Here is a 19,721-nt window from a genome sequence, read left to right as displayed (position 1 = left end):
CAAAGGATCTCAATAAACATTTCTCCAAAGAAGATATAAAATAGCCAATAAGCACATTAAAAGATGCTTAATATCATCAGTCATCAGGGAAATGCAAATCCCACAATGAGATACCATTTCACACCCACTAAGATGGCTACAATAAAAATGTCAGATAATAACAAATGCTGGCAAGGAGCTGGTGAAATCAGAACCCTCATATACTGCTAGCTGAAATGTAAAATGGTACGGCCACTTTGGAAAATAGTCAGCAGTTCCTCAAAAAGTTAAACACAGTTACCATGTGATATAACAATTCCATTCCTGAGTATATATAATACCAAAGAATTAAAAACAGATGTTCAAATACTTGTACACTGATGTTCACAGTAGCACTGTTCACAATAGCCAAAAAGGAAAACAAATCAAATTTCCATCAATGGATGGATGAATGGGTAAACAAAATATACCATATCCATACAATGGAGTATCTTTCAGCTATAAAAAGCAATGAAATACCGATACATGCTACAACACGGATGAGCCTAGAAACATTATGCTAAATCAAAGAATACAAGTACAAAAGGTCACATATTATATGATCCCATTTATACAACAGATTGCATTATCCAAAATAGGTAAATCCACAGAGACAGACGAAAAGCAGGCTGGTAGTCTCCACGGGTTGAGGACAGGGGAAATGAGAAGTGATTGCCTAATGGACAGAGTTTTCTTTTGGGGGGATGATAATGTTTTGGAACTAGATAGTGGTAACGGTTGCACAACACTGTGAATGTATGAAGTGCCATCAAATTGTACCCTTCAAAATAGTTAAGATGATGAATTCTATTGATATGTTATATGTATTTTACCACAATAATAAAAAAAATTTTTTTAAGGCAAATTGTAGAGTCAGGGAGATCTGAGTTAAGACTCGGCTCCACACTCTTGCTGTGTAACCTTGAACAAGTCACGTAAACACTTTATCGTTCCAGTTCCTCATCTTAAAAATAATACGGGGCTTCCCTGGTGGCGCAGTGGTTGAGAGTCCGCCTGCCGATGCAGGGGACACGGGTTCGTGCCCCGGTCCGGGAAGAACCCACATGCCGCGGAATGGCTGGGCCCGTGAGCCATGGCCGCTGAGCCTGCATGTCCAGGGCCTGTGCTCCACAATGGGAGAGGCCACAACAGTGAGAGGCCCACGTACCGCAAAAAAAAAAATAAGGACAACAACAGCACCTACCTCAAACTATGCCTTAATGAGGATTAAATGAGAGAGTATACAGCAATATAATTAAAAGGGTATGGCACACAGATAGAACTGAATGTTAGTACTATAATTACCAATCCTTTCTATCTTATGATATTTACCTGTTCAGCAAATTTCTAATACCATACTAATAAAACAATAAGAAAATCACTAGCTGCAAAGACTGAGCATCTCAAGGCGGCAAACCAATACAAGATGAAATGAACATGAATCTAAGTGACTGCATGGAGCAGAAACTCCCTTATCTGTCCAATCTCCCCTAACCAATCCACGTTGAACTGTAACTTGACCAAGTAATAAACGTTTACTGTATTAACCATTAAAACTTCAGGGTTTACCTATTACAGCAGCTAATCATATTTACCTTGACTAATACATGTAATCAAGAATGGATGTTATGTGTTGAAAATATACTGTATCTGTTAATAGGCTACTCAGAAAATAGATTGCAGGACTGGAAAGAAACAGCATGAGCTAATACTTAGTATTGTGAAACATCCCCCCATATTTGTCCTCCCTCACTCCAGCTTAATAAGCAGTAACTGAAAGGCCCTTCCCTCAATCTTTTGAAAGGTTTCGGATCCCTTTCCTCCCCCATACAGAGTACCTGACCACATTAATTGCAGCAAATTGCCATTTGTTTATTGGACCTCTTACACCAGCAGCTCCTGCCTTAACTTCTTCATCCCCAGTGCCTATACTTTCAGTTGTAAGTGTGCATGCAGCTATCAAGAGGAAGAGGAATACAAGGAATTAGCTGAGATTATGTAAGAGGAGTCCTTAAGGTGAATGCTGGATGGAGCTGCATCTGCTATATGCTGTGGACCTGTGCTTTCCATCTGTTCTCCTCCTCCCTTTGCCCAGTACCGAGACCCTTGGACACAGAACAGACTAGGTTTCAGGCATGCATTTTTATAAGTAGGTTACCTTTCTTTTATTTGTACTTTGCTGTTGTTTAATTTTAATGTTTAAAATTCAGTAAAATTGTTCTGACTTCATTATATTTATTAAGACCATCTTCTATTATACTCCAGCAAATGATACTGGTTGTTACAATAATAAAATGAACACATTCATGTAAGTAAAAAACTGAGTCAATCTTAAGAAAAATATTAAGTAAATAACAGTAATAGGTAGTATTTCCATTTGGCAAATATGTGAAGGTAGCCCATGAATTACTAAGCTTCAGAACTATTAGCACAGTTGACAGAAGTCTGTAGGTAAAAGCAGGAAAGCAAAGTAGAGGAGGTTTAAGAGCACAAATTTCTGTATCCAACATGATATGGAGTTATCAGATACTCTATAAGTGAGAGTCAAGATACAGAGTTTTAAGTGTAATACTTTGAGAGGGAATCAAAAAATAAATTTTATAAAGGGTAGATCAGGGAGAAGTAGTGGCAAAGGAGTATAAAGTAACAATTTAAAATTTCCATCTTCCATAGTAGCTAATCAATATGTGCTGTTTATAACTAATAAATGAAAGCAACTAAAAGCAAAGGTCTACATCTGTTTGAGAAGACTGTTTTGAGTGCTAATAGGCAAGTTTTCCTTTTCATGTTAAACTTTCATATGTTGTTTAAACTGTTCTCATCTGCATTTTATCTTTTGTAAGAAAAAATCACACAAAAAGGTAAAAAAAATCATATTTATTAAATAAGTAATACTGTTTTATTCAGATACAAACCATACTTGATAAATACACATAGAGAATACAAATAATATTTGGCAAATTATCCTTTTCTAGCAGATTTTTGTTGAAATGAATACACACAACATTTTATTTTAGTATACAGAAACATGAACTAAAAATATCAGGAAATTCATTCCTATTGTTTGAGTACCAGTCTAAAAAGATTTATTGTAATAAAAAAGCAAGAGTAAAATATCTTAACATTTTAAATTAAATTTGAAAATATTTTAAATATGGTTACTTACTGGGATTCTGTGAGCCTCCAGTTTTACTTTCATTCATTTTACTAGGAAAAATAAGAATATACAATCAGCCATTTTAATTTTAAAATTCTCAAATTACCCATTTTAATTAGATTTAGGCAGTGTATGATTACAAATACGTTGCATCATTTCTTACTCTAGTACTTAATTTCCTCACCTTTCCAAATCTAAGACCAGTAATTCTCAACAAGGGTGGTAAATTCTGGGGACAGTGTTAAAATTGGAGGGAATGTTTTTTAGTTATCAAAAAGATTAAGATGACTACTGGCATTTATATTGGAAAGGAGCCAGGACTGCAGGACATACCAGGAACAGAGACCTACACTTTCTAATTTCTAGCAGTTTCACAAATCTATTGAAGAAACTTCCATAAACACACGATAACAGTCCTTCACCTAGAGTAAACATAAACATTTTAACTTATAAATAATATTTAGTTAGTATCCCAACAACACAGATTTGTATTTGAGATCCAATCTCTCCAGCTTCTAATTTCTTAACCCCTCTCCCCTGTGCAGATGAATTGCAACTACTGCTTACTTTTAAGTTTACTGTAATTCAGAATAATGATTGAGTTCCAAAATATAGGTAACTTACACGGTTATAGACTAATTTTGCTTTATAAGGAAATCACAATTTCTATGGGGCTCTGTCTTCTCCTCTTTCCTTTCAAACTATCGATACAAGGACCCAAGGCATCTCTCTTGGTTGCACAGTGAAATGAAGTTCTGTCTAGACCTTTATAATATATGTATAGACACCTATGCTATTTAAAGAAAGGTACCTGAAGTTTCTTTCTTACTAGCCTCAAAACTCTGTACTATACAAGTGCTTTCTCATCTTTACAACAGAAGAGAGTAAAAGTGAACAACAATCTCGCATGTCACAAAAAAAGTAGCATAGGAATATAAAGTACCATGCTGAAAAGGCTCCAAATATCACCGACTACAGGATGATCATATGAAAGCTCTCCAGTGCTATCAAAACATGAACGGGAAAGGTTTTTCCTATTTGTACCAATCTAATAAGTACTCTATATAGTTTTGCAAAGTGTACTAATATACAGTATTCTACATAGACCAATGGAACAAAAATAAAGAGCCTAGAAACAGACCCAGACTTTTTCCAGCCACTTGATTTTTAACAAAGGTACCAAAGCAATTCAGTGAGAGAAAGAAAAGTCTTTTCAACAAATGATGATGGAAAAAATGTATCTCCAAATGGAAAACAAATGAACCTTGAGATTCACACTTTACACCATAAATAAAAATTAATTTCAAGTGAATCATGGACCTTACTGTAAAAGCTAAAACTATAAAAGTTCTAAAAGAAAAAGTAATGCATTATACTTCATCAAAACTAAAAGCTTCCACTCATCAAAAGATACCATATAAATAAGGAAACACAAGCTTTAAATGATACATTACACAAGATGGACTTAATTGATATTTATAGGGCATTCCATCCAAAAACAACAGAATACACTTTCTTCTCAAGTGCTCATGGAACATTCTCCAGGACAGATCATATCTTGGGTCACAAGTCAAGCCTTGGTAAATTTAAGAAAATTGAAATTGTTTCAAGTATCTTTTCTGACCACAACACTATGAGACTAGATATCAATTACAGGAAAAGATCTGTAAAAACTACAAACACATGGAGGCTAAACAATACACTACTTAATAACGAAGTGATCACTGAAGAAATCAAAGAGGAAATCAAAAAATACCTAGAAACAAATGACAATGGAGACACGACGACCCAAAATCTATGGGATGCAGGAAAAGCAGTTCTAATAGGGAAGTTTATAGCAATACAATCCTATCTTAAGAAACAGGAAACATCTCGAATAAACAACCTAACCTTGCACCTAAAGCAATTAGAGAAAGAAGAACAAAAAAACCCCAAAGTTAGCAGAAGGAAAGAAATCATAAAAATCAGATCAGAAATAAATGAAAAAGAAATAAAGGAAACAATAGCAAAGATCAAGGAAACTAAAAGCTGGTTCTTTGAGAAGATAAACAAAATTGATAAACCATTAGCCAGACTCATCAAGAAAAAGAGGGAGAAGACTCAAATCAATAGAATTAGAAATGAAAAAGGAGAAGTAACAACTGACACTGCAGAAATACGAAAGATCATGAGAGATTACTACAAGCAACTCTATGCAATAAAATGGACAACCTGGAAGAAATGGACAAATTCTTAGAAATGCACAACCTGCCAAGACTGAATCAGGAAGAAATAGAATATATGAACAGACCAATAATAAGCACTGAAATTGAAACTGTGATTAAAAATCTTCCAACAAACAAAAGCCCAGGACCAGATGGCTTCACAGGCGAATTCTATGAAACATTTAGAGAAGAGCTAACACCTATCCTTCTCAAACTCTTCCAAAATATCGCAGAGGGAGGAACACTCCCAAACTCATTCTACGAGGCCACCATCATCCTGATACCAAAACCAGACAAAGATGTCACTAAGAAAGAAAACTACAGGCCAATATCACTGATGAACATAGATGCAAAAATCCTCAACAAAATACTAGCAAACAGAATCCAACAGCACATTAAAAGGATCATACACCATGATCAAGTGGGGTTTATTCCAGGAATGCAAGGATTCTTCAAGATACGCAAATCAATCAACGTGATACACCATATCAACAAATTGAAGGAGAAAAACCATATGATCATCTCAATAGATGCACAGAAAGCAAAATTCAACACCCATTTACGAAAAAAACCCTCCAGGAAGTAGGCATAGAGCGAACTTTCCTCAACATGATAAAGGCCATATATGACAAACCCACGGCCAACATCATCCTCAATGGTGAAAAACTGAAAGCATTTCCACTAAGATCAGGAACAAGACAAGGTTGCCCACTCTCACCACTATTTTTTTTTTTTTTTTGCGGTACGCGGGCCTCTCACTGTTGTGGCCTCTCCCGTTGCGGGGCACAGGCTCCGGACGCGCAGGCTCAGCAGCCATGGCTCATGGGCCCAGCCGCTCCGTGGCATGCAGTGTCCTCCTGGACCGGGGCACAAACCTGTGTCCCCTGCATCAGCAGGCGGACTTTCAACCACTGCGCCACCAGGGAAGCCCTAAACTTTTTTGCTTCATGTAAAATGTGTTTACAAAAAAATATTCAAAAGTTATATGTTTTGTCTTAAAAAATAAAAATATAGTCTTAAGAAAAAGGAAAAGCAATAGTTATAAGTTTATTTTGACTTACTTTATAGCTAGTCCTCCAGAAATAGGTTTTCCCTCCCTCCCTCTCTATATATTGGCTCCCTATGCCCACTATTCATGTTTCTTCATCATTCCGCTGTCATCTCAGCACATAAAGACCTTTCCAGCTTGGTTACCAATAGTTTCTTGGTATCAAAATTCCAAATTCAAGAAGAAACAATGTGAATGGTTTAGCCTGCATCAGATTCAGCTCTGATTCAAATACATGGTGCTACTTTGGCTGGAGAAGGTATGTGGGATGAGAGCATATTAGGATCATCTGCTCCTTAGTCCAACCCCTTACTCACTGCCCACTGGTCCTTAGAATGATGTGCCTACAACGTTCACAGGTTTTTAAAGAAAAGGTTGTGGGCAAGGAGGTCAGGTAACCGTCTTAATTGTTGCAACTGAAAAGGAAAGGCAAACTTTTCTAGTTTTAATTTCCCAATATTTCCTTAATTTAGAATTGAATTAATGTTGGGACTTCCCTGACAGTCCAGTGGTTAAGACTCCATACTTCCACTGCAGGGGCTGCGGGTTCGACCCCTGGTCAGGGAACTAAGATCCCACATGCTGTGTGATGTGGCCAAAAAAAAAAAAAATATATATATATATATATATATATATATAGAGAGAGAGAGAGAGAGAGAGAGAGAGAGAGAGAATTGAATTACTGTAGAAGTGAACACTCATGGACAAATGAGGCTAATTCTCTGTTATAAAGTTAATTCTTAAATTACACTTAACATATATCATTCTTATAATAAAAAAAAAAATCCTGCACAGGAAATTAAATGCAAAAAAACCCCAAAAACAAACAGACAAAAAAAAAAGCTTTTTTTTTTAAAGTTACTAAACCTTTCAGTGCTTCAGTTTCTTCACCTTAATATAGGGATAATAATAAAACGGCTGTAAAGGCGAAGTGAGAAATATGTATAAAGCATTTGGAGTTCTGTGAATATTAGCAAATACTGCTCTAAATTTTTTCCCACATGACATGTCTTCTGAGCCTACAATTTCAATACTTATTTTTCCATAGTTGTGAAATTTACAAACTATATGCTATCACTAAAATCCCTCTACTAACCTACACAATTATATTGTCATCTTTTAATTTTTAACTTTTTCCACTTAATGAGATACAATGTGTTAAAACTGTTACACTCCCTGAACACACACAGTTTCAGACTGTAAGGATACTTACTGTTCTGCACCTAGAATTGCAGATACAGAGACAAAGAAGATGGGAGCTCTCAGTCAAGTGCTATTTTGTTTACAACTAAACTGCACTGAGGAAAAAGCACTCTACTGGGGGAAGTCTAGGAAAGTATGTGAAACCCACTGGATAAAATTTTAAGGAGAAATAAAAAAGGTCAATGGCTAAATATGCATAAACATGATAGAGGATAGATTTGGAGAACTGTGGTAGTATGACAGAACATCACAGCTTGGAAAAAAAATGGTGGAATATTATGAAGATGATTCTTTTTTTTTTTGCGGTATGCGGGCCTCTCACTGCTGTGGCCTCTCCCGTTGCGGAGCCCAGGCTCCAGACGCGCAGGCTCAGTGGACATGGCTCAGGGGCCTAGCTGCTCCGCGGCATGTGGGATCTTCCCGGACCGGGACACGAACCCGTGTCCCCTGCATCGGCAGGCGGACTCTCAACCACTGCACCACCAGGGAAGCCCCCATGAAGATGATTCTTAAAAACAGAGGTTGGAACCAGACTGAGAAGGGCTTTGTAAAAAAAAAAAATTTGAAATATATATGGTAGACAATGGGAAGCCATCAGAGATTTTTATAGAGGAATATTTGGAAGGAGAGATTGCAGACAGAGGCAGGAAGCATTACAATCAATCAATCAGTAAGAGTTATAAATTTTCTAACTAAATCTAGTTTTTGACCCCAGTTCAAACATTTTACTAGTTGTGTGAGAACAAATTACAGAACCCCTCTTAGCCTCAGTTTTCTTATGTGAAAATTCCAGCACATATCTCAGTGTTATTTGTGAAGATTAATGAGATAATGTATGTAAATACTGCACAATGCTTAGTTACTCAATATAATAGGAGATATATGTATCATTTACTATGTGTCACACACTATTCTAACATTTTAATATGTACTGATTCATTTGATTCTCCCAACAGCCCTACAAGATAGGTATTGTTATTATCTCCACTATAGTTGAGGGAATCGGAAGCACTGAAAGGTTAAGCAGCTTCCTCAGGGTCAGGCAACTACCAAGTTGTGGAGATGAAATTCAAATGCAAGCAATCTGGGTCCAGTTTCATGCCCTTAACCAACATATTACAATGCCTCTCTAGGAAAGATCAAGTCAGTGTTTTAAAAATTCTGGTCAAGTTTTCTAACCTTCAAGTTAAATTTACAGAACCCCATCCTCCAGACCTATGGGATCAGAATCTCTGAGACTGGAAATACAGGAATCAGCACTTGACAAACCTTCAAGGTAATGTGTACACAATAAAAGTTGAAACTCACTGACTTAGGTAGACAGAGCAAAAATCCAAAGAAAAGAGTCCAGGTAAGGAAAAGGAACAGATTAAAATGTAGAGACTAACTTTTTTTGGAAATTACCATTTGCTGGTAGCTTATATGAAATAAACAGAACCTTAAGGTTTGAATAAGCAAAGCTTAACAAAGTATAGCTTATATCTTTACTGCAGTCCTACACAAAATGTTTAAATTTTAACGATAACTACCGAATATTTAAATTTATTTTTCCTGGCTAATAACGAAACAAAAGTTCATTGCCAGGGATGGGAGAGTAGGAGTAGCCAGCATGGATGAAGGAACGTTTATTCTGAATATTATTAAGTCCTACTTTTTAAAAGAAATTTATACATTTATATGGTAAGATACCCTGGTGTTAAAATCTTAAAAGAAGCATAAAATATCTGATCCTATAAAGCAACAAAATTACTCTGACAGTTTTCAATAAGGCAAGATATAAAATTTCTACACACTTAAATGCTCACTTATAGTTTACATGTAGGGTACACATTTAAATTATTCCAGAAAGCATGACTTTGTTAGAAGGTTAGAGTTTGATATCTGAGGTAGTTAGTCATTAAAAACAAATAAAACAAAAAACCGAAACAGAGAAAACCCGATGCTGGAAACATTAGTAGAGTACTTTCAAAATGACTCCCCAATAACCCAGCTGGACAATGAATGAAGGGTGAAAAGGCAGGTCTGTGGAACTAAACCTCATCCCTATTTTTAGCAAACTAAGACCCCTGTTAATCACCGCTGTTACAACATGTCCAGTTTAAATGAGCAAGAGTCTCGGATTTTTGCGTTACCTGAAAAATGTCAACCGTGAAAGAAAAATACCCGGGTTTTGAACACAAAGGATACTCAGATTTCAGTTTAAATCCCCACCAGGCATTTCAAAGAGTGTCAATTCCCTGCGGTCCAGAGTAACAGACTACTCCTCTTAGGAGGAACTCGGATCCCCACAGAGCATCTCTTCATTCTAAACCTGCCCCCAACCTTCCATCTTTAATAAAGAAAGATTCTTTAGCTTACGGTAAAGCTTTCGCAATAATTACTTTTGAAGCTTCAGCGTTCGAAACGAATTAGCGGAAATATTGAACTGCGATTACCAGAAAGTCAGAGATTAAACAAGGTTTAATCTCGGGGGCGGTCTGGCTTCTGAATCCTCAGTACTCTATAGGGTTGGCATATATGCGCCAACCGTCTGCCCCGACTTCCCAAAGTCCCCACGTCCGGCCCCACCACCCGACACCCCCAAAGGCACTCCGAGGCCCCCGCTATACTGTCCCGCCTCCCGACCCCCTGTGCCATCCGACAGTTCCGCTTCTCCCCCTGGAATACTCAGTTCCTTCCCGTCCGCCATCCACTCACCGAGGCGCGCTGGGCAGAAGTTCCAGAGCGGCAGTGTCACTTTTCCCTTCTCGCGCCGCGCCACACGCCATCCGGGAGCTGCTCCATCCAACGGCCCACACAATTCAAATTCGTCCACTTCCGCCTGCAACCCGGAAGGAGGGCTCAGCTCCGCCCCCTGAAAGGCGGGGCCCGCGGCGACGCGGGAGTTGGGGAAGGGCGAGGCGCCCCAGCGCTTTTATTCCGCGGTGTCCTCCTCTCTGCTCGGTCTCTTTCCGTTCAGTTTCTTTTGTCTCTCTCCCTACTTAGGTCCAGAGAGAAGTGCGGGAGCGGGGTTGGTGTTGCTGCTGGGTGGCTCGGGAGAGGAGCCTCTTGTTTCTTAAATGGATCGAGACATGCTGAATTTTCTTCACTTCCAGGAAACGAGAGAATAAAAAGCACTAACCGAGCCCGGACGTTTTTACCCCTCCGCCGTCGCCTAAACACGAGCTACAGCCGGAAGGAAGAAACGAACCCTCCGCATACTTAGTACGGGGTTTCTTTGGGTCTTCAGAGACCTGTGGCGGCACAGTTAGGACTTTTAACCTCTTTCCTTCCCCTGTTTGAGGGAGACAAAAAGCCAAGTGCGCCAATCACCTTATTCCAGCAACAGATTGAAAATGGAGTGGTCGGAAAAGTTCCTGGTCCCAAATAACATTTTTGAGGATAAGTGTTAGAAAGCGACAAATTTTTTTCCCCCTCTGACAGACCATTTTACAAGATTACTATGTGGTTGTCCTATGAGATTCTTGGGACAACAGTGTCATTTTCCTTTGCCAAGGACCACACAATGTATCCTTGATCCGAAAAGTCTACAGAAAGGAAAGGAAGGACATGTTGTTAGGCAAAAACAAACAAACAAAAAAACCCTCTCTAACCCTGATCTTGACGTTACCACCAGATCATCCTCACATCTAAAAGCATTGATTGACCTAAACTGATCAGTTCAAACCAAGCCATAACAGAACATCTTCAGGCTCTATCAAACTGAAATTTGAAAGATTCACTAGATTTCTGGGAATTTATTTTATAGATAATCTGACATAAGGGTGTGTAAAGCTATTAAGTGATGTACTGTTTTTAACAGTGGAAAGTAGAAAATAACATACGTGTTTACCAATAAGGAAATGATTAAATACTGTAAGTTATGATAATTTAGTAGCTGATATACTGACACTGCAGGCACTAAAAATAATGATGTAGATCAGTAGGTACTCAATTGAAAATCAGCTTCAGAAAGACTACATATATATAGAGAGAGAGAGAGAGGAGAGAGAGAGAGAGAGAGAGCATCCTTTTAAAGTATGTGTATGTGTATGGCATACAAAATTTGGATACATAAACTGTAAAATGTTACCTGTGGGAGTCAGATTGGTGAATGGGGATGGGAAGAAACTTTTGCTTTATAACCAGCTGAATTTTTAAAATAAGCATGTTTTACTCTTGCAATTTTAATTGCTTTTAAAAGAAGATTGCTAGAAATTGAGTATATTCTAGATGAAGAATCAGGTTTAATAAATGTATAATGTTTGAATAATCTGTGTCCATTCATTCATTCATCAATTCATTCAGCAGTTATATAGTAATGGTTTGACCACACATTTTGTCGTTCATAATATGCTGTATTATTTAATGTCCCACATTTTTAATACTGCCCCATTAAATATATTGCTGTTTCAAGTTCCTTGAATGCAGAAACTATGTCATATATTTTTCATAATTCTTGGTACTTTCCCACCATTAAGTTCCATCCTTCACAGGAAATAAATTCTCAAGTTAATCTGCAAGCAAAAGTTAAATGTGGGCTTCCCTGGTGGCGCAGTGGTTGAGAGTCCGCCTGCCGATACAGGGGACACGGCTTCGTGCCCCGGTCCAGGAGGACCCCACATGCCGCAGAGCGGCTGGGCCCGTGAGCCATGGCCGCTGAGCCTGCGCATCCGGAGCCTGTGCTCCGCAACGGGAGAGGCCACAACAGTGAGAGGCCCGCGTACCGCAAAAACAAAACAAAACAAAAAAAAGTTAAATGTACTCAGAGAATTCCCTGGTGGTCCAGTAGGTAAGACTGGGAGCTTTCACTGCCATGGCCAGGGTTCAATCCCTGGTCGGGGAACTAACATCCTGCAAGCTGCACAGTGCAGCCAAAAAAAAAAAAAAGTTAAATGTACTCAAATTGCCCTTGAAAAACTCCCCAATCATAAAAATATATATAGTATATATAGATAGAATAGATAGATACATGATTTTTTTTTAATTTTTATTTATTTTATTTTTGGCTGTGTTGGGTCTTTGTTGCTGCGCACGGGCTTTCCTCTGGTTGCAGCAAGCGGAGGCTACTCTTCATTGTGGTGCGCGGGCTTCTCATGCGGTGGCTTCTCTTGTTGTGGAGCACGGGCTCTAGGCGCGGTGGCTTCAGTAGTTGTGGCACGTGGGCTCAGTAATTGTGGCTCGCGGGCTCTAGAGCACAGACTCAGTAGTTGTGGCGCACGGGCTTTGTTGCTCCACAGCATGTGGGATCTTCCCTGCCCAGGGCTCGAACCCATGTGCCCTGCCTTGGCAGGCGGATTCTTAACCACTGTGCCACCAGGGAAGCCCTAGGTATATGAGTTTTAAAATATGACTATATAAGCAGGTTTTGTTTTGTTTTGTTTTAATGTTTGTCCTCTTTTTTTTTAAGTCAGTCCTTCTTTAGGATCCTTAATGAATTCTTTAGTTTCTTCCACCAAAATGTTGACAAAGTTATCATCACCCAGCAGCCCTGCCATCAGTCAGTCTAATGAGATTAATTTCTCCTCAGCAATAGAGAGCGCCTTAAAGTCATTGACATATTTTTCTCGTAGGACTGGTCAGGCTTAATGTATAAATTGCCTAGGGCTAGTGTTTATTGAATGGAATATCAAGTTATTTGCATATTTAAACTGTTATTCCCTTTTTTACTGAGAGTGCAGGTGAATTTGAATACAATCAGTATTCAAGTAATGTTACAGTATTTCATGAACAAAGAAGATCTTCAATAAATACCCACTGACTATTTCAAGGAGCCTGAGTAAATCCAGACTTAAGAACTTTTAAGATCTTAAGATCCCACATGCCGCGGAGCCGCTGGGCCCGTGAGCCATGGCCACTGAGCCTGCGCATCCGGAAAATAAATAAATAAATAAATAAATAAATAAAATAAAAGGAAGCATTCAAAAAGTCTAATTAGCAGCCTAGTCAGGTTCTCATGATACTTGACCTAGAAATGGAGTGTGGGTGTGTGTTGGGAGGGGGGAGGGGGCCGGGGAGGGGGCTGTTGGTAGATGTTGAGGAAGTGAGCAAACATGTAAAAACACTTTTATGTTTCCCACTTTTGCTTTCACACATCTTTCTTCAATATCTTTTACTGTATCATTATAGACTTAAGTCTAATGTCAATATACTGCCTTACAAAAAAGTACTTCTTTTGGAGGCTATGCAAGGGGAGCAACAAATAGCTCCCCTACTCCCTCCTACTCCTGTCCCTTACATGCCAGTTTTTCTGTTCCACTTACTAGTCTACCATGTGCAATGGTGCTAAAACAACTAAAGGACAGGGGTAAAAACAATAGGTAGGCAAGGTGACTGTTTCTCCTTTTAGGAACTCTAGAATAGAGTCCATCTAGTCTCTCCTCAGCAATTCTTTAGACCATCACTGCCCAATACGAGTGTTAGCCACATATATAGTTTGCAATTTTGTAGTAGTCATATTTTAAAAAATTGAAAGAAATAGGTGAAGTTAATTGAAGTAATGTATTTTATTTAACCCAATATGTCTATAATGTTATCATTTTAACATGCAATCAAATAGATTATTGAGACATTTTACATTTTTTTGTACTAAGTCTTGAAATTGGTATATATTTTACATTTATAGCCCATCTCAATTTGTACTAGCCGCATTTCAAGTGTTCATTAGCCACACATGGGTAATGGCTACCATACTGGTCAGCACAGTTTAAAATATGTCACAATTTTTCCCTTCTAAGAATACAGGCTACCATGGGACTTTGTTCCCAAAATTCTATTTCACCAACTTCTAACAAACATTTGAAAGCATGAAATAGAAGTAATTATCTTTCCCCCAACTTTAATTATTCCTACTCTTCCATGATCTTGTCACTGCTTCCATATTTACCTCAGATTTGTTTTTTTCACTTCCTCCTCTAATGAATTTTTTTCTTACCCTCTCTATTCTCACTCTCCTTGTCTATTCCTTAAGCTTTCTTCTCTATTTCTCAGCAAAGTATTTGAATACTTTGGAATATATTTAACATCTATAATTATGGCATTAGTGCTACAGAGTTTTCATCCCACGGTTGCAAAACAAATTAGTCGATTTAACTGATCACCTCATGAACAGGTCATAATGAGAATACTGTACAAAATAAGCATATGACCATTATTAGTGTATGGCTCCATGATCAAGAAGTATTTGTCAAGCATATTCTATGCTATCAGCAGTGTTAATAAATTTCTGAATGGAGTTTTCACAGTGTATACTAAAATGTTCCTTATATTAGTTTGCCTGACCAGTATTTTTACATCAATTTTGAACTTGCATCAAAATAGATTTTAGGGGGCTTCCCTGGTGGTGCAGTGGTTGAGGGTCCGCCTGCCAATGCAGGGGATGCGGGTTCGTGCTCCGGGCTGGGAGGATCGCACATGTCGTGGAGCGGCTGGGCCTGTGAGCCATGGCTGCTGGGCTTGCGCGTCCGGAGCCTGTTCTGCGACGGGAGAGGCCACAGCAGCGAGAGGCCCACATACCGCAAAAAAAAAAAAAAAAAAAAGATTTTAGGAAACGTGGGTTGTTGTTTGCTACCAAACAGAATTCTTTTTCTCAATGTCCCATTCACATGAATGTTTTGATCTAAATTTTTAATCTAACCCTGGTTCAGTGTCTTTTAAATCAAACACACCACCTCCTGGCAGCAGGAAGCACCACCCAAAACATCAATTTCAGGTCTCTTGTTTCAGGGTTGTTTGGATAATAAGCAGGTTTATTAACAGCAGTGTTTGGAATGATACCGTTCCTGCTGGGTAACTACATGATTTTTAGCAAAAAGGGCTCAAAGATTGCCTGTAGCCAATATGAAACATGGTGTTCCAATATAGGTCTAAGGTATGATATGTTTATGTTAACTTTCCTCCTCTCCACGTTGGTGTTTCAAACAAATGATTGTCCGGATTGCTTTTCTTAATTGCTGTCTTTTGGCCTGAAGTGTTTACACAGAAATCAGAGCCTCTTTCCATTTAAGAGTAACTCCAAATGTAAGCATACACGTTGGTAATGCCACCCAGAAAAAAAATCAAGTCATGAACAACATGTTTGAAGTGAATCTTAAAAATTCTTGGATACAATTTCTGGCAATCAAAACTGTTTTCAGTTTATTTTGTGTACTTTGATTTTTTAATCCCTGCCAGAATACTCCAGGAAAATGACTTCTCAAGTGTGTCGATAAAGTGATTCAGTTATAATGAGCCCGATTCTCACCAGCATATCCTGATGAAGGTGGAAAAAGACCAAATTCTCACAAAAGTCCAGGACATAGAATTACCATTTAGGAAGCAGGCAATTGCTTAAAGTTTGGCTTAGACCTTTATGGCTGTTCTTTAGGGAAAATTCTTCAAGGACACCAGAGTACAATGTTAAGAGCCTGGACTTTAGATCTAGACAGGCTGGGATTTAAATGCTAACACTATTACCTGCAAGCTAAGTATGAAGAACCCAACCTGACCCTCTGAGCATCACTATTGGTTAAAAAAAATGTAAATCATAATAACTACCTCACAGGTTTGTTGTGAACTTTATTTTTTTAATTTTTATTGAAATACAGTTGATTTACAATATTGTGTTAGTTCCAGGTGTACAGCACAGTGATTCAGTTATACGTACATACACACACACACGTATATATATTCCTTTTCAGATTCTTTTCCCTTACAGGTTATTACAAAATACTGAGTATAGTTCCCTGTGCTATACAGTAGGTCCTTACTGGTTATCGATTCTATATATAGTAGTGTGTATATTTTAATCCCAAACTTCTAATTTATCCCTCCCCCACCTTTTCCCTTTGGTAACTGTAAATTTGTATTCTATGTCTGTCAGTCTGTTTCTGTTTTGTAAATAAGTTTATTTGTATTGTATTTTAGATTCCACATATAAGCTATATCATATGATATTTATCTTTGTCTGACCTACTTCACTTAGTGTGATAATCTCTAGTTCCATCCATGTTGTTGCAAATGGCATTATTTCATTCTTTTTTATGAGCAATGTTGTGAACTTTAAATGAGAGAATATTTTTAATGATAATTATGATTAGGCAAAACATACAGTCAACTTCCCCTTCCTTCTCCCCTTGGTGGCATGTGGCATTCCACGTCCAGTTCCTTTCGGCTGGTGGTCCACTTTAGAGTCACCCAGGACTCTCCTCCCAAGTGGATCTTAGCCTCACTCCTTTCTTCTTCCCTTCAGTGCCTACAGTAAATTCCTCAGTGACTCTCTACTTTCCACCTTTGCAGCTAACCTGGAAATTTTAACCACGTTCATATACAGAGCTAATAATAGATTAGCTTTAACAAGCTATATCTGCAGCTCAAGTAGATAGTGAGAATTTGGGGGAGTCAGATGTTATGTTCGCTACGTCCTCCTCTTTTCACTAATTTCAGTTTGCAACTCTAGTATCTCAGAAGTGGCTTGTGTCTTCTTTGATATTTGTACAGTAACATATTAAATTTCAGTATGTGGACAGTGATCATAAATGGCAATCAGATTTCTTGTAAATGTAAACTAACAAAAGGAAATTGGAAAAGAGAAAGGGAACTAACATTTGTTCAATACTCTCTGTATTCCAAACACTGTGCTAAAACTATCCAAAAGTTGATTTACATAATCCTGACTAATATAATAGGTGATGAAACCAGGATTTAATTTGACTAAGTAATTTGCCCAAGGCCACAGTAGGCAGAACTGATATTTTAATTCCAGCTTGTTTGTATATAAAGCCTCCTCTTTTTCCTTCACAATATTTTGATTCATACATCCTGAGTAGTTCTGTTTTAGTTTTTTGAGGAACCCCCATACGGTTTCCATAGGGGCTGAAACAGTTTACATTCCCACCAACAGTGTAAGAGGTTTCCCGTTTCTACATATCCTCACCAACATTTATTATTTGTGGTCTTTTTGATGATAGCCATTCTGACAGATGTGAGGTGATATCTCTTTGTGTTTTTTTTTTTTTGTTTTTTTTTTGCGGTACGTGGGCCTTTCACTGTTGTGGCCTCTCCCGCCGCGGAGCACAGGCTCCGGACGCGCAGGCTCAGCGGCCATGGCCCATGGGCCCAGCTGCTCCGCAGCATGTGGGATCCTCCCGGACTGGGGCACGAACCTGCGTCCCCTGCATCGGCAGGCGGACTGCTAACCACTGCGCCACCAGGGAAGCCCCTCTTTGTGGTTTTGATTGCACTTCTCTGATGATAGAGATGTTGTGCATCATTGCGTGTGCCTATTGGCCATTTGTGTGTCCTCTTTGTCTGTTCAGGTCTTCTGCCCATATTTAAATCAGGTTGTTTAATTTTTTTATATTGAGTTGTATGAGCCGTTTAATATTTTGGATATTAACCCTTTATTGGTCATATCATTTGCAAATATTTTCTCCCATTCAGTAGGTTGTCTTTTCATTTGTTTCCTTTGTTGAGCAAAAGCTTTTATGTTTAATTAGGTCCCATTTGTTTATTTTTGTTTTTGTTTCCTTTGCCTTAGGAGACAGACCCAAAAATATTGCTACGATTTATGTCAGAGTGTTATGCCTATATTTTCTTCCAGGAATTTTATGGTTTCCAGTCTTATATTTAGGTCTTTAATCCATTTTGAGTTTATATTTGCAAATGGTGTGAGAAAATGTTCTAATCTCATTCTTTTACATGTAGCTGTCCAGTTTTCCCAGTGCCACTTATTGAAGGGACTATATTTCCCCACTCTATATTCTTGCTTTCTTTGTTGTAGGTTAACTGACCATAAGCATGTGGGTTTATTTCTGGGCTCTCTATTCTGTTCTACTGGTCTATGTGTCTGTTTTGGTGTCAGTACCATACTGTTTTGATTACTGTAGCTTTGTAGTCTAGTTTGAAGTCAGGAAGCAAGATGCCTCCAGTTCTGTTCTTCTTTCTCAAGATTGTTTTGGCTATTCAGGGTCTTTTGTTTCCATACAAATTTTAGAATTATTTGTTCTACTTCTGTGAAAAATGCCATTGGTATCTTGATAAGGATTACACTGAATCTGTAGATTGCCTTGGATGTTAAAGTACCCTAATATTATTGTGTTACTGTCAGTTTCTCCCTTTATGTCTGTTAATATTTGCTTTGTGCATTTAGGTGCTCCTGTGTTGGGTGCATATATATTTACAATTGTTATATCTTCTTCTTGTATTGATCCCTTGATCATTATGTAATGCCCTTCTTTGTCTCTTGTTACAGGCTTTGTTTTAAAGTCTGTTTTGTCTGTATAAGTATTGCTACTGTGGCTTTCTTTTTGTTTCCATTTTCAAGGAAAACCTTATTCCATCCCCTTACTTTCAGTCTGTGTGTGTCTTTAGATTTGAAGTGAGCTTCTTGTAGGCAGCATGTATATAGATCTTGTGTTTGTATCCATTCAGCCACTCTGTGCTTTTGATTGGAGCATTAATCCATTTACAATTAAAGTAATTATTGATAGGTATAAACTTATTGCCATTTTGTTAATTGTTTTTGTAGTCCTTTTTTGTTCCTTTCTTCTTTTGTTCTCTTCCCTCGTGATTTCATGACTATCATTAGTGTTATGTTTGGATTCCTTTCTCTTTTTTGTGCTTGTATCTATTGCATATTTTTGGTTTGTGGTTACCATGAGGTATATAAATAACAATCTATATATAGGTAAAAGCATTATTAATATTAGTACAGAGAAGATTTCAGTACCAGGTTAGAGCAATTCTTAAAATGTGGTCCATGAGATCAAACCATTTACATAATAATGCTAAGATTTTTTGCTTTTTTTCACTTGAATTTTGTCATAAGTGTACAGTCGAGTTTTCTGGAGGCTACCTGTGGTGTAATATTGTGACAGATTGAATGCAATAACTGATATAAGGATCTAATTATTTTTATTAAGTCATACATTAATGCATAAATATAAAACAATGCCATGCTTCTCACTAAATTATTTTTGTTCTGGAAGATAAAAATATTTATATTAACATGTAATGGGTTTACTACTATTATTAAATGAATTAAATACCCATTTTAAAATTTCTAATATGGTAAATGTTATTAGGTGTAAACCACATAAACAAAAAACTTTTGGGGCCCCCAGTTTATGAAAGC

At 37.9% G+C, this 19,721-nt stretch overlaps 1 protein-coding gene across 6 annotated transcripts in view; it reads right to left on the bottom strand.

Moving 5' to 3' along the window:
* Positions 1–10,452, bottom strand: part of G2E3 (G2/M-phase specific E3 ubiquitin protein ligase) — a 51,553-nt gene extending 41,101 nt beyond the window's left edge. For 3 of the 6 annotated variants that reach the window (XR_002641938.2, XR_002641937.2, XM_022553495.2), the window contains exons 1-2: positions 10,328–10,451; positions 3,185–3,225 (exon numbers count right to left, since the gene is read on the bottom strand). Coding sequence is in view for 3 of the 6 variants with exons in the window: in XM_022553495.2 (XP_022409203.1) it covers positions 3,185–3,225; positions 10,328–10,398 (112 nt within the window). In the remaining 3 variants the exon portion in view is untranslated. Of the gene's footprint in view, positions 1–3,184; positions 3,226–10,327 lie in introns of all 6 variants that reach the window. The other 3 variants (XM_022553497.2, XM_022553500.3, XM_089907542.1) reach the window with 3 other exon arrangements.
* Positions 10,453–19,721: the final 9,269 nt, after the last annotated feature.

This window comes from Delphinapterus leucas, chromosome 2 (assembly GCF_059928025.1).
Source record: "Delphinapterus leucas isolate spDelLeu-1000000601 "Yukka" chromosome 2, BTC_Dleu_Yukka2, whole genome shotgun sequence".
Taxonomy (NCBI): domain Eukaryota; kingdom Metazoa; phylum Chordata; class Mammalia; order Artiodactyla; family Monodontidae; genus Delphinapterus; species Delphinapterus leucas.
Note: the sequence above shows the minus strand (reverse complement) of the source record. Positions and strands in the feature narration are given on the sequence as shown.